Source organism: Schistocerca nitens, chromosome 1 (assembly GCF_023898315.1).
Source record: "Schistocerca nitens isolate TAMUIC-IGC-003100 chromosome 1, iqSchNite1.1, whole genome shotgun sequence".
In the NCBI taxonomy this organism is placed as follows: domain Eukaryota; kingdom Metazoa; phylum Arthropoda; class Insecta; order Orthoptera; family Acrididae; genus Schistocerca; species Schistocerca nitens.
This window is the reverse complement of record NC_064614.1, coordinates 267,152,957-267,169,198: the sequence shown is the minus strand read 5'-3', so window position 1 is coordinate 267,169,198 and position 16,242 is coordinate 267,152,957. Positions and strand designations below refer to the sequence as shown.

Here is a 16,242-nt window from a genome sequence, read left to right as displayed (position 1 = left end):
ACACGTATAGCAAATTTCAAGGAGGAATTTAATAAGAAGAGGTTTCTACGTGGATGCATGGAGAGGGACCTGAGGAAGAGTCTGGCCAAGTGCTTCATTTGGAGTGTGGAATTATACGGAGCTGAGACATGGACTGCTTCCCTTTCATGCCCCTCGACTCTTATAACTGTCATCTGGTTTCTGTACAAATTGTAAATAGCCTTTCGCTCCTTGTATTTTACCCATGCCACCTTCAGAAGTTGAAAGAGAGTATTCCAGTTAACGTTGTCAAAAGCTTTCTCCAAGTCTACAAATGCTAGAAACGTAGGTTTGTCTTTTCTTAATCTTTCTTCTAAGATAAGTCGTAAGGTCAGTATTCCCTCACGTGTTCCAACATTTCTACGGAATCCAAATTGATCCTGCTCGAGGTTGGCTTCTATCAGTTTTTCCATTCGTCTGTAAAGAATTCGCGTTAGTATATTGCAGCTGTGACTTATTAAACTGATAGTTCGGTAATTTTCACATCTGTCAACACCTGCTTTCTTTGGGATTGGAATTATTATATTCTTCTTGAAGTCTGAGGGTATTTCGCCTGTCTCATACATTTTGCTCACCAGATGGTAGAGTTTGTCAGGACTGGCTCTCCCAAAGCTGTCAGTAGTTCTAATGGAATGTTGTCTACTCCGGGGGCCTTGTTTCGACTCAGGTCTTTCAGTGCTCTGTCAAACTCTTCACGCAGTATCATATCTCCCATTTCATCTTCATCTACATCCTCTTCCATTTCCATAATATTGTCCTCAAGTACATTGCCCTTGTATAGACCCTCTATATACTCCTTCCACCTTTCAGCTTTCCCTTCTTTGCTTAGAACTGGGTTTCCATCTGAGCTCTTGATATTCATACAAGTGGTTCTCTTTTCTCCAAAGGTCTCTTTAATTTTCCTGTAGGCAGTATCTATCTTACCCCTAGTGAGACAAGTCTCTACATCCTTACATTTGTCCTCTAGCCATCCCTGCTTAGCCATTTTGCACTTACTGTCGATCTCATTTTTGAGACGTTTGTATTCCTTTTTGTCTGCTTCATTTTCTGCATTTTTAAATTTTCTCCTTTCATCAATTAAATTCAACATTTTTTTTTGTTACCCAAGGGTTTCTACCAGCCCTCATCTTTTTACCTATTTGATCCTCCGCTGCCTTCACTATTTCATCCCTCAAAGCTACCCATTCTTCTTCTACTGTATTTCTTTCTCCCATTCCTGTCAATTGTTCCCTTATGCTCTCTCTGAAACTCTGTACAACCTCTGGTTCTGTCAGTTTATCCAGGTCCCATTTCCTTAAATTCCTACCTTTTCGTAGTTTCTTCAGTTTTAATCTACAGTTCATAACCAATAGATTGTGGTCAGAGTCCACATCTGCCCCTGGAAATGTCTTACAATTTAAAACCTGGTTCCTAAATCTCTGTCTTACCATTATATAATCTATCTGATACCTTTTAGTATCTCCAGGGTTCTTCCATGTATACAACCTTCTTTCATGATTCTTGAACCAAGTGTTAGCTATGATTAAGTTAATGCTCTGCACAAAATTCTTCCAGGCGGCTTCCTCTTTCATTTCTCTCCCCCAATCCATATTCACCTACTATGTTTCCTTCTCTCCCTTTTCCTACTCTCGAATTCCAGTCACCCATGACTATTAAATTTTCGTCTCCCTTAGCTACCTGAATAATTTGTTTTATCTCATCATACATTTCATCAATTTCTTCATCATCTGCAGAGCTAGTTGGCATATAAACTTGTACTACTGTAGTAGGCGTGGGCTTCGTGTCTATCTTGGCCACAATAATGCGTTCACTATGCAGTTTGTAGTAGCTTACCCGCATTCCTATATTTTTATTCATTATTAAACCTACTCCTGCATTACCCCTTGGCATTATTCGCTCGGAAACTGGTTGAAGTGGAGCAGTACTGACTGACAGCAATCATTTCCGTCCGGTTTGAGACCAATTGTTCTCGAGTCGTGACACTCGTCTGTGGCTCGTGTCGGTTAGGATATTATTACCATCACTTTGGTACATGGCTGCGAGTAATATAACATTCCTCGTAGATATGATGGACGGTTCACGTTGATAGAGCAGGAAAACGGGTAACTTCGTTCACTGTGTGGACATGGGCACGTTCAAACACGATAGCTCATTTCTGCCGTTCTATCATGCCTCCACGTCAAGCCCCCTTACTGCGTTGCTTCCATACAACCGACTGCCACGTATTCAACACTTCAGTTCCATTACTTGCACCAGCGATGGTGGGTCACATGAACTCATGGCACCACATCAGTTGTAAACAGTTATAAACAGAGTGTGCTCCAAAGGGTACCCCGTGATCTTTTAAGGGAAGGAAGCGGAGCTAGGGGGTGGGGGGGGGGGCACTCTGTCTTTAGGGATCGACAGTTAAAGGCGAAAAAGGGCTTAAACAGTAAAGGACTATCTTCACGTGGATACAATACTAAATATGATGTGGTGACCTGGGCACTGCACTGAGCATAATTGGGACGCTCTCTAGAGACGTGCTGCTTTTTAGAGGACCTCCAATTCAGACCCAGACGTCGTATGGAGCTCTTAGACAACAGTATAACACCATCATGCGACGTTGAATTCAAAAGTTCTGCACACTGTGAGAGAGAATTGAAGAAAATAATGTATTTTACAAAATACCATTACAGGCCTTCAGTATGATCTCCGTTATTGTTTACGACCGCTTCCCGACGTTTCGGCAGCTTTTGCATTCCACAAAGTCACCTTCATTCCTGAGCTACCTGATTACTTGTGTCATCTCACTGGAAGCTTCATCAATTGTATGAAACCCTTCTCCACTGAGTTATTCCTTCAATTTGGAAAGGAGATCAAGGTCTGGTGGGCTCATTTTAGGACTGTATGGTGGGTTGGGAAGTATTTCCCATCCACACTTGTCGAGCGTTTCTCTCACTGGTAGGGCAATATGCGGTCTTGCACAATGAGGACACCAGCTTCAAGTATGTCAGACCTTCGTTGACGAATTTTTCGGCTGCATAACATTGTGCAGAAATAGCTCGTAGTACGCCCCTGTTATAGAACTCCTCTTGGGTACTCATTTATAGCTATGACTCCATTCGTGTCGTAGGCAAAGATCATAATCATTTTCACCTTTGATTGATGGGAATTTATTCGGACGTGGAAAGTCGGAACTTCTCCATTTTGACGACTGGGACTTCAGTTCTGGCTCAAAATCTCGTATCCAGATTTTATGAACACTCCTCTTCAGAAACAGTCCTCCTTCTGTTAGATAACGTTGAAGCAATTCTTCAGCGATTCTTTTGCGACCTGTTTTCTGATCTTCACTCAGATCATGGGGTAACCATCTGACAGAAACCTGTTTCGTCTTTAACTTATGAGTCTGTAAACATTCTGGTCTCATAAGTAATTTCCTCAGATATTTTTCTTCGATCCTCTCTCGAAACGTCTTTAACAATAACCTGAGAGGTGTAGTCTGTTGCTATTGATGGTCCTCCTTTTCTTGGGTTATCGTCAATGCTTACCGGTCCTTCACGGAATCGAGTAGATCATCGTGATACTGTGCTACAGTCCACTACACTAATTCCCGGAATCGAGTAGATCATCGTGATACTGTGCTGCAGTCCACTACACTATGCCTACACACCTCTCTCAAAGCATTGTAAATTTCCTTTGGGTTGTTTCCACGCAGAGATCCGATTTTGATATGGGAATGCCGGTCACTACATGTGATTCGACCTGACTCGATTTCTGTTTCTTTTTCAAAACTGAATTACTCACGACGCGGCAACACCAACCAGCAAACACATGTACACCGTCATACCTGAAGTTTCGTTCACAACTGACATGAACTGCAACTTGACAACGCCACCGTAACGGCCGCACATGCGCTGTGTGCAGGACTTTTGAAATAACCCTCGTAAATATATGTAACATATATTATTTTTAGTAGCCATCACATTCCATATAATCGTTAATTATGCTATGTCAAACGAATAATTCATGTTCGGAAAAATTTATTTATCTGTGTTCGCATTTGCTTATTTTACTTATGCTGTACGCTGCTACGCTTTATCACACATGATTTGTCGAAATACCCTCATTTTTGTGAGTTTTCTCTTTATTTACAAAAAAGTAGTGAGGATCTTGATGAAAAGATGCTAATTGAAACAATTTGTTATCACCTTAACACGGATGATACGCTTTGAAAGGCGTGGTGATAAACGTTGATTGAGTGATTACTGCTTCATTTGGAATGAGTAGAGTTCAAAGCCCCGCCAACCCAACCAGGATTCAATTTTCCGTGGTTTTTACAAATCATTCCAGGCAACTGCCGTAATTATTCTTTCATTAATAGTTTATTCAATCATGAATTGTATTAGAAATGCCATTTGTAATTTGTTTACCAATTATAGAAACACAAGGAATTAATTTTTAAGCGCTACACAGAAAGTGCTGATAACTAGCATCAATAACACATTAATGTTACAGGTAAAAGTAGAATATCTAATTTTTTTAGATGTATGCCACACCAAATAAACACTAAGGTGATTTTCTGTAAAATGGAAACATTATTCCTGAAGTGAATTACCACACCATAAACATAATTTTCTACTCAAAATTACTATTTTCTTCTATGTTCTTCCTTTCTACCTTCTTCTGTCTCTGGCTTTGAAATGTGTGGTGATAAACGTCGATTGAATGATTACTGCTTCATCATCAGCTTCAATGAAGCGAAGTGGCGTAGATTTTGAGTGATAGAAGTAGAATTTGTAATGAGTAAAGTTCAAAGCCCCGCCAACCAATGAAGGAAAAAAATGAAAAACAGCAGAAGCATTCTCACACAGAAACGAAAAGTAGGAAGGGTAACTGCTTACTTTGATTTATGTATTTTATAATTTCATTCTGTCTAGCTTATGCATAGTATCTAAAACCGTATGGGCTCAATGATCCTGAATGACATTTTAATTTATTTCCGAATGGTTATATCCTCTGCATGCTTTTCAAGTTGTTTTTGAGCTTTTTGTGGCAAAAGTGACCATCATTTGCAGGAATTTTGTCAGTTAGATGTCTGTTTGAATAATGTGTGTATTTAGAAAGACTATTGCTGATTTCCTAATCTATCCATTTTCAATCTACTTTTATGATTGTTTCCTTGTATATTTCGTCGTCAACGGGACATTCCCTTAACTTTCATTTTTTACTTAGTTGAAACCCTTGTTTCATAGCCCAGTGTCGAAGTAGCTGCTCATGGTTACACTAACTTAAACTGTTACATAAGTATTGGGATACCTCGAATATCATACAGACCTCCTTTTGGTCGCCGTTGTACAGCAGCTCGACGTAACACGGACTGCACAGGTCCGCTGCAGAAATACTGAGCCATGTTGCCTCTATAGCCGTCCATAATTGCGAAAGCGTTGCCGGTGAAGGATCTTGTGCAAAAACTGACCTCTCGATTATATCCCATAAATGTTCGATGGGATTCGTGACGGACTATTTGGGAGACCAAATTATTTGCTCAAATTGTCCAGAATATTCTGACATGCACAATCTCATACATAAAAATTCCACCGGCCGCGGTGGCCGAGCGGTTCTAGGCTCTTCAGTCCGGAACCGCGCGACTGCTGCGGTCGCACGTTCGAATCCTGCCTCTGGCATGGATGTGTGTGATGTCCTTAGGTTAGTTAGGTTTAATTAGTTCTAAGTTCTAGGGGACTGATGACCTCTGATGTTAAGTCCCATAGTGCTCAGAGGCATCTGAACAATAAAAATACCATCGTTGTTTGTTTGGCAACATGAAGGCCATGAACGACTGCAAATGGACTCCAAGCAGCCGAAAATAACCATTTCCAATCAATGGTCGGTTCAGATGAGCCAGAGGACCCCGTCCATTCCATATGAACACAGCCCACATCATTACGGGGCCACTATGAGCTTGCGCAGTGCTTTGTTGACAACTTGGAGCTGTGGCTTCGTGAAGTCTGCACCACACTCGAACCCTACCATTAGTTCTTCCCAACTGAAATCGGTACTCATGTGACCAGGTCCCAGTATTCCAGTGGTGCAGGGTCCAACCGACGTGGTCACGAGCCTAGGAGAGGCGCTGCACGCTATTTCGTGCTATTAGCAAAGGTCCTCGCGTCAGACGTCTACTGCCAAAGCCCATTAACGCCATGTTTCGCCGCACTTCCCTAACAGATACGTTCGTCGTACTGATTTCTGCGGTTATTACATGCAATGTTGTTTGTCTGCTAGCACTATCAACTCCAAGCAGAAGCCGCTGCTTTCAGTCGTTAAGTGAAGGCCATCGGCGATTGCGTTGCCCGTTTTGAGAGGTAATGCTTGAAATTTAGTACTCTCAGCACACTCTTGATATGTGGATTACCGAATATTGAATTTCCTAACGGTTTCTGAAATGGAATGTCCCATGCGTCTAGCTCCAACTACCATTCCTCGTTTAAAGTCTGTTATTTCCCGTCGTGCGACCATATCACATGAATCACCTGAGTACGAATGAAGCTCCTCCAATCCATTGCCATTTTATACCTTGTGTACGTGATACTACCGCCATCTGCATATGTGGATATCGCTATCCCATGAGTCTATGTCGTTTCTGGAAACCCTGAATCTACTCTGTTGGAATCAGCATGGGTCCGGAAACAGTGATCGTGTGTGACCCAACTCGCTTTATTTGTTCATGAGACCCAGAAAATATTAGATACAGGCTCCCAGGTAGATGCTATTTTCCTTGACTTCCGGAAGGCATTCGATACAGTTCCTCACTGTCGCCTGATAAACAAAGTAAGAGCCTACGGAATATCAGACCAGCTGTGTGGCTGGATTGAAGAGTTTTTAGCAAACAGAACACAGCATGTTGTTCTCAATGGAGAGACGTCTACAGACGTTAAAGTAACCTCTGGCGTGCCACAGTGTAGTGTTATGGGACCATTGCTTTTCACAATATATATAAATGACCTAGTAGATAGTGTCGGAAGTTCCATGCGGCTTTTCGCGGATGATGCTGTAGTATACAGAGAAGTTGCAGCATTAGAAAATTGTAGCGAAATGCAGGAAGATCTGCAGCGGATAGGCACTTGGTGCAGGGAATGCCAACTGACCCTTAACATAGACAAATGTAATGTATTGCGAATACATAGAAAGAAGGATCCTTTATTGTATGATTATATGATAGCGGAACAAACACTGGTAGCAGTTACTGCTATAAAATATCTGGGAGTATGCGTGCGGAACGATTTGAAATGGAATGATCATACAAAATTAATTGATGGTAAGGCGGGCACTAGGTTGAGATTCATTGGGGGAGTCCTTAGAAAATGTAGTCCATCAACAAAGGAGGCGGCTTACAAAACACTCGTTCGACCTATACTTGAGTATTGCTCATCAGTGTGGGATCCGTACCAGATCGGGTTGACGGAGGAGATAGAGAAGATCCAAAGAAGAGCGGCGCGTTTCGTCACAGGGTTATTTGGTAAGCGTGATAGTGTTACGGCGATGCTTAGCAAACTCAAGTGGCAGACTCTGTAAGAGAGGCGCTCTGCATCGCGGTGTAGCTTGCTGTCCAGGTTTCGAGAGGGTGCGTTTCTGGATGAGGTATCGAATATATTGCTTCCCCCTACTTATACCTCCTGAGGAGATCACGAATGTAAAATTAGAGAGATTCGAGCGCGCACGGAGGCTTTCCGGCAGTCGTTCTTCCCGCGAACCATACGTGACTGGAACAGAAAAGGGAGGTAATGACAGTGGCACGTAAAGTGCCCTCCGCCACACACTTTTGGGTGGCATGCGGAGTATAAATGTAGATGTAGATGTAGATCTCAAGTGTATTTTACTTGTGCCGCAGGTGGACGTGACCATCAACATGCACGGCCCGCCTCCGCCGCCACCGCCGCCGCCCCCGGCAACACGCCTCGTTCTCCCGCCCCCACTGGCGCTGCCCCGCATGCCGCTGATGGCGCCGCCACCCCTGCCTCCGCCGCAGCGGCATTTTCTTGACCAGCGCTACCAGCCCCAGGAGTCGGACGTCAGCTCCGCGGCGCCGCAGACAGCTCGGCCCTCTACTATAGCCACTGCCGTCGCCGCTCTCGCCGCTATGGTTGTGGCCGCGCGCCACGTCTAGGCACGAGCTGCTCTGTGAGGAACGACCCGAACCGTCCACAATTTGGGATACAAGTCGGATGCTCCTTAGGTGTAGGATTCTCCCAATTTCTAACATCACTGTTGTATATGCAAGTCCTGACTGACTCAGAACTATTACTTACCTTAACCAAACGTGTTTCAGCAAAGTCTTGACATCGTCAGTTACTTTAATTTCCGATAATATGAAAAAAATACAGGAGATTAGAAAACGTAACTAGAATAGACAGCTACTTTTATTACTGCTGGATGATTTACAGCTTCTAGGTATTACTAAAAATAATGTCTTGATACAATAGTTGTATGTCACTATACTAAAACTGTTAGTTTCGTCAAATGACAAACCATCCTGAAGCATTAAAGACTTTAATTACAGTACATGTCTCCTATCATGATCATTTGTATCTAGATCAATGAACTGCATCTGCTTTATGGAATACAGGAAAGTACCCAATTTATTCAAAAGGTTATATGTTAACAGGACATAGCACAGAATTAGTATGTGCTTTGTCCTGTAAACGTATTGCCTTATGTATAAATTGGGTACCTTCCTACATTTTTTTGATCTAGATATAGATGATCATGATGTAGTTCCTGTTATTAACGTACATATTTGTACCCGAGGGTAGCCTGTTATTTGAGCTAGAATGGTAGATTTAATAAACCGATATATAGCTATTGTGCCCAATCTTAATTTTCTGACTCTTTGACCCCATAAATTTAATTTTTCCAATATTTTTCGGAGTATAAATCCATCGAGAACACCAAAATTCAGTCGTAACATATTTCGGTAACTCAAAACTTGCTTTGTATTCAGCGAATCGACATATCCCAACAGACACGGACAAATCACATTAATAACTCAGATTGCGTAACAAAGTTTTTGTGCTATTTGTCACCCATACATTTCCATTCATCAGCTTTTAAATATATTTCGTTCAAATTTCAGCTAGAGGAAAATAGGCAAGTGTAGCTGCAAGTGAACATTCTCAGTGCTGTGTCATTATTCTCCAACGATTATAAAGATTACTAATTGCCAGTAAAATTAGGAATAAATAAATCAAAAATGATAATGTACCTCAACGTGCTTATTTCTCTCCATGCCTTTTTCCTCTATGTCGTTTCCTGCTTCACTACCACTTAGAATGAACGTCGTGCTAAACACACACTGTGAAAAGATGAAATTGCGTTCGTAGCTGCGAGACTTGGAAGTAAGAACCGCCGGCCGCGGTGGTCTAGCGGTTCTGGCGCTGCAGTCCGGAACCGCGGGACTACTACGGTCGCAGGTTCGAATCCTGCCTCGGGCATGGGTGTGTGTGATGTCCTTAGGTTAGTTAGGTTTAAGTAGTTCTAAGTTCTAGGGGACTGATGACCTAAGATGTTGAGTCCCATAGTGCTCAGAGCCATTTGAACCATTTGAACCAAGTAAGCACCCACTACCAACTCCTTACCCCGCCCGTGCCTAAAGTATTCTATTCGTCTCCTGCTACAGGCGTGATTCGACGTTGTCTGCATGATCACAGGACGGAAAGGGGTAGCAGAAATCTGCTTAAATAAGATTGCAGACTCAGTTAGATATGTTCATTTTCATAAAGACCAGAAAAAAAAATCACACAGATTGATCAAGGTAAACAGGCTTTCAAATAGGTGAGAGAAGGGCCAGGATACCAGAAAGTTATTCCTGGAATGCTAGACAGCACTCAGTTAAAAGTTGCGCCCCAGTGATGGGTCAGGGTGAGGAGCGTTAATTCAACCTTTGATCATACGAGACGAGCGAGTGCAGCACTCTTTCCTTTCACTGACTTCTTAATATAACCATTCGTTGAGTTTGGCCACTGTTCACTACGATAACGGTGCCACAGTGAGAACAACAAACTTAGGTGCTCATCAGGTTATACTTATTATGATTGGGTCGCCTAACAATGGAAAAGTTGTAGGACAATGCAAAGGATCGTGGAATCTAGGTCAAGGCTCCGATTAACAAATATTCATTTGCTCTAAAGACTGTCAAAAATCACAGTAGAATTTAACAGTGAACGAAGTTATCCAAAACTCAAATACAATTACAAAATGACGCCTGACTCCGATGGAGGTACCAAAAGGTGTGGACGACTGTTAAGATAAAGCACAACGAGATCTGCTCTTCAGGGCATCCCCCGAAATCAAAGTTCACGATACAACGAGAGGCCACAAATACTAACCAATCGTCTTGAGGTTGAAGCTCTTCTGTCTGTGTTGGGTTACAAATAATTTTTTTTTGGAAGAGGTCCGCCTTGAGCAAAACACATTTTTCTTTCTTCTATAACCCATACATGTTCCTCTGAAGTTTCATCATCATCAGTGGGTTTTTTCTTATTTCTATTAAACAACAGGAAAATGATCTTTAGTACCTCTACACATAATCAATTTGGGTTTTTTTAATAAAATATTTACAAATTTGAAAAACAAAGATTTGTACTTATACCTTGTTACCACGTGCGGTGATTTTCCTGTGTTTTATGTTTTGCATTAAAGTTACTTTCCTTTTACGGTCTGTCATCTGCAGTCATGTAGAACTTACTGTAGAACAGTAACTTACCTCGAAATTTTACGACTGGGAATATTTTGGTTAGGCCCAACATTAATTAATTGTATGTGAAAGGGGTGCAGTAGTGAAGGCAGCAGAGGATCAAGTAGGTAAAAAGATGAGGGCTAATAGAAATTCTTGGGTAACAGAAGAAATATTGAATTTAATTGATGAAAGGAGAAAATATAAAAATGCAGTAAATGAAGCAGTCAAAAAGGAATACAAACGTCTCAAAAATGAGATCGACAGGAAGTGCAAAATGGCTAAGCAGGGATGGCTAGAGGACAAATGTAAGGATGTAGAGGCTTATCTCACTAGGGGTAAGATAGATACTGCCTACACGAAAATTAAAGAGACCTTTGGAGAGAAGAGAACCACTTGTATGAATATCAAGAGCTCAGATGGCAACCCAGTTCTAAGCAAAGAAGGGAAGGCAGAAAGGTGGAAGGAGTATATAGAGGGTTTATACAAGGGCGATGTACTTGAGGACAATATTATGGAAATGGAAGAGGATGTAGATGAAGACGAAATGGGAGATAAGATACTGCGTGAAGAGTTTGACAGAGCACTGAAAGACCTGAGTCGAAACAAGGCCCCGGGAGTAGACAACATTCCATTAGAGCTACTGATGGCCTTGGGAGAGCCAGTCATGACAAAAATCTACCATCTGGTGAGCAAGATGTATGAGACAGGCGAAATACCCTCAGACTTCAAGAAGAATATAATAATTCCAATCCCAAAGAAAGCAGGTGTTGACAGATGTGAAAATTACCGAACTATCAGTTTAATAAGTCACAGCTGCAAAATACTAACGCGAATTCTTTACAGACGAATGGAAAAACTGGTAGAAGCGGACCTCGGGGAAGATCAGTTTGGATTCCGTAGAAATGTTGGAACACGTGAGGCGATACTAACCTTACGACTTATCTTAGAAGAAAGATTAAGAAAAGACAAACCTACGTTTCTAGCATTTGTAGACTTAGAGAAAGCTTTTGACAACGTTAACTGGAATACTCTCTTTCAAGTTCTGAAGGTGGCAGGGGTAAAATACAGGGAGCGAAAGGCTATTTACAATTTCTACAGAAACCAGATGGCAGTTATAAGAGTCGAGGGGCATGAAAGGGAAGCAGTGGTTGGGAAAGGAGTGAGACAGGGTTGTAGCCTCTCCCCGATGTTATTTAATCTGTATATTGAGCAAGCAGTAAAGGAAACAAAAGAAAAATTCGGAGTAGGTATTAAAATTCATGGAGAAGAAGTAAAAACTTTGAGGTTCGCCGATGACATTGTAATTCTGTCAGAGACAGCAAAGGACTTGGAAGAGCAGTTGAACGGAACGGACAGTGTCTTGAAAGGAGGATATAAGATGAACATCAACAAAAGCAAAACGAGGATAATGGAATGTAGTCAAATTAAATCGGGTGATGCTGAGGGGATTAGATTAGGAAATCAGACACTTAAAGTAGTAAAGGAGTTTTGCTATTTAGGGAGCAAAATAACTGATGATGGTCGAAGTAGAGAGGATATAAAATGTAGACTGGCAATGGCAAGGAAATCTTTTCTGAAGAAGAGAAATTTGTTAACATCGAGTATAGATTTAAGTGTCAGGAAGTCGTTTCTGAAAGTATTTGTATGGAGTGTAGCCATGTATGGAAGTGAAACATGGACAATAACCAGTTTGGACAAGAAGAGAATAGAAGCTTTTGAAATGTGGTGCTACAGAAGAATGCTGAAGATAAGGTGGGTAGATCACGTAACTAATGAGGAGGTATTGAATAGGATTGGGTAGAAGAGAAGTTTGTGGCACAACTTGACTAGAAGAAGGGATCGGTTGGTAGGACATGTTTTGAGGCATCAAGGGATCACAAATTTAGCATTGGAGGGCAGCGTGGAGGGTAAAAATCGTAGAGGGAGATCAAGAGATCAATACACTACGCAGATTCAGAAGGATGTAGGTTGCAGAAGGTACTGGGAGATGAAGAAGCTTGCACAGGATAGAGTAGCATGGAGAGCTTCATCAAACCAGTCTCAGGACTGAAGACCACAACAACAACAACATGTGAAAAAGAGAGAGAGAGAGAAAGAGAGAGAGAGAGAGAGAGAGAGAGAGTAAGAAAGACAAAGAAAGAAAGAACGTGCTTGTGTGTGTTTATGTGTGGTTCATTGTTGTGTGATAGTTCCTTGAGGACAGAGAACAGAGTTCCATTGAAGAGAGAGAGAGTTCCGTTGCAGAGGGAGAGTTCCGTTGCAGAGAGCTCTGTATTCGTTTATTTTTTGTTTTCCTTTGACTATGCCTTTCTGTATTGGGTAGCTTTCTACAATTATTAGTTTTTGTTGAGGCTATTGCTGCGCATGAGAATTTTCATATCAGTGTTGATGTCTGTCTGGTTGAATTTCATGTCCATAACATGTTCAGCAAACGTAGAATAACAGCTGTTGTTTTTTTATTGCTCTTCTGTGTTGTGAATATCTAGTATTAAGCTTTCTACTTTCCTGTCCAATGTAAGCTGTTTTGCAGTCCTGGCATGTCAGTAGTTAAATACCAGATGTGTCATGATTGTATTGGTTGTATGTGTATATTGGTTCTTGAGCAGTTTTACACCGCACAAGAAAAAGTCTTATCTAATGTTTATCTTGTTGTACCCTTTCCACTGTTTTAATTTTACTTCGTAATGTTTAATTCTGAGACCGTATGCCCTTCCTGTCCTACAGTCATCAGTTAAGAGGGAAAGGAGTGGGTAGTCGTGCACGTCATCTGTCTGAATATTTCAAACTTTATTCCGTGTGTTATCGTATTTTAACTGTTTACTCACCGTATTTTCTGAGACCCTGTTTGGGGACCAGACCAGCTTTATTCCAAACTAGCGTGGACTACGGTCTTAAAACACAGCCTGTTTGGCTGGTATAACGCAGTATTGGTCGATTTACGCCACACATTCGATCCTGCTGTAGCTCAACTCCTTGTCTCACATGCCAGCTCGCAGCGCGTTGTCATACGAGCACGTTGCTGCAGGAACAGTAACCACTCGTCTTGAGGTTACAGCTCACCTTTTATACCTTTGTTTGTTTTCAAGTAAATACGTTTTGGAAAAAGATTCTGCATTGAGCAAACACAGCAGGACGCACAGGTGAGTAAAATGCACTTCATTCCACTTCTAACCGTTGATGCATGACAATTGACGTAGGATTATGATCGCGGAGGTTTAGATGACATCTGACTTTGAGAATTTTGTTCGGACTTAATCCACCATCTGCTGCAATCAGAGCCTCTAAGCATCCTCTCATGAAATCACAAAGGGCTTTTCTTCCTGTGGAATTCCTCACCTAGTTTGTTTGCAAGTCCCTAAAACACCGACATCGCTTGCCGGATGACCTTCACAAACAAGTTGCCAACCAAAACGCTATCCGCACATGTCGATGGGCGAGCGTAGTTATGCAGTCCTGAAACGCAGTGGTAAGTATCAGCAAGAAGTTTTACATATTTCTCTATTCTTTTGTCCAGTCCTTTCCCGGGGACAACGCATGGGGAGTTTTTCGAGATAGAGCATAACGTTGGGCTATAAACTCTCTCTACTATAGTGATTGCTGTTCACATTGTGACATGTAGCACTTACTTTCACATCTTGTGTCGAATGCACGCCTCAGACTACAGTATCACTATTGATGCTTGCACATTATGCAGCTCAGCAACACGTTGTGCTAGATTACAATAATAAAAGTGGTGCCTAACACGTACGCAGCCACAATTGTAGGGTAGTTTAAGATGTATTTGTCAGAAACGCTATTTTTTATCACTCGAAGTGGGAGTTCATCCACATGAGTGCTAAATGGAATCTGTTAAACTTCGGTTACACGATAAATCCCTCAAATCTAAGGGTCGTAAATTCGACTAAGTACCTAGCAATTACAATTACGAACAGTTTAAGTTGGAAAGAACACATAGGAAAGTATATGGGGAAGGCAAACCAAAGACTGCCTTTTATTGGCAGAACACTTAGAAAATGTAAGAGATCCACTAAAGAGACTGCCTACACTACGCTTGTTCGTCCTCTTCTGGAGTACTGCTGCGCAGACTGGGGTCCAAACAAGGTAGTATTAACGGAGTACATCGAGAAAGTTCATAGAAGAGCAGCAAGTTTTGTATTATCGCCAAATAGGCGAGAAAGTGTCACTGACATGATACAGGATTTGGAGTGGACACCACTAAAACAAAGGCGTTTTTCTTTGCGGCGGAATATTCTCACGAAAATTCAATCACCAACTTTCTCCTCCGAATGCGAAAATATTTTGTTGACTTCGACCTACTCAGGGAGAAAAGATCATCATAATAAAATAAGGGAAATCAGAGCTCGCACGGAAAGATAAAGGTGTTAGTTTTTTCCGCGCGCTGTATGAGATTGGAATAATAGAGAAGGTGGTTCGATGAACCCTCTGCCAGGGACTCAAGTGTGGTTTGCAGAGTATCCATGTAGATGTAAATGTAGATGTAGATGGCGTTCACGAGCCCATTGAAATCTGAGATGGTTGTGATTTCTGGGTAGTTGCTCTCGACACACGAGATTTGTACTAGCAGTCCAACCCCCAGCAAACGATGTGCACAGATGGTGCGATTTCACCACCCTCTGTCGCTGATTGACCCCTGGCGAGATCAACCAACTGCGACCATACCTGGGATAGTGTTTTGCGCCCAATACAATACATTATTAATATGCACGGCTGTATTTGGAACTGTGACTCGATATGGTCCATAAGTCGAGTCGTACACGTCTACTTTTATGCCTATTAACTAATTTAAGTGGAGAAACGTTTTTAATCTCTGTTTGTTTGGTCAAACGGTCTGAGCATTGTTAACTTTGCGAATTTTAAATAAAAAGAAGTTGCAATGGATTATATAATAATAATAAGGTTATCATCTACTCATAAGATGATGTAGATGACACCACAAGATTTATGTTGAACAAACTGATAATTTATTTAGTTAGTCGCATCAAAGGAAACCATAGAAATGTTATTGCTACAATACCTAAATTTAACAAGAAGTAAAGCTTGTGTGAATGTGTCATTATAATGGCAGCAGATTCCCCACGTATCACTGAATCATCACTAGTCACTGAAAAGAACAGTCTCACACATTTGAAATAGACGCAAAATAATCGCCAGCTCATAACTGTATTGGCCACTACGGCGATCAACATATTAAAGTTTGCCAAAGTATGAGTAGATTCACGTTATCTGTTCAGTATTAATTTCAACCTGGCAAATAAATAAAGTTCCATAATGCACGTCCCTTGATGCTAACGAACTGTCAAAGTTTCAGATAACTCCCAGAATCAAAATCCCACCTACATTAGAATTTAGCTAAATATGAGTAAATTTTACAGCATTCGTGCGGCAGCTTGCTGTCCGAAAACGAACACTTTACCAGTCTCAAACCGCACTGTCAGCTCCCTGGCGCGTTTACTGATGACTGTTCTGCACCGATACCCACTCCTGAATGT

General features: G+C 41.6%; 1 protein-coding gene across 1 annotated transcript in view; it reads left to right on the top strand.

The window, feature by feature from the left end:
- Positions 1–9,395, top strand: part of LOC126247904 (protein diaphanous homolog 1-like) — a 61,648-nt gene extending 52,253 nt beyond the window's left edge. Inside the window, exon 5 of the mRNA XM_049948518.1 lies at positions 7,889–9,395. Coding sequence (XP_049804475.1) covers positions 7,889–8,164 — 276 coding nt within the window. The 3' untranslated portion in view covers positions 8,165–9,395. The remainder of the gene's footprint in view (positions 1–7,888) is intronic.
- The last annotated feature ends 6,847 nt before the right edge of the window (positions 9,396–16,242 follow it).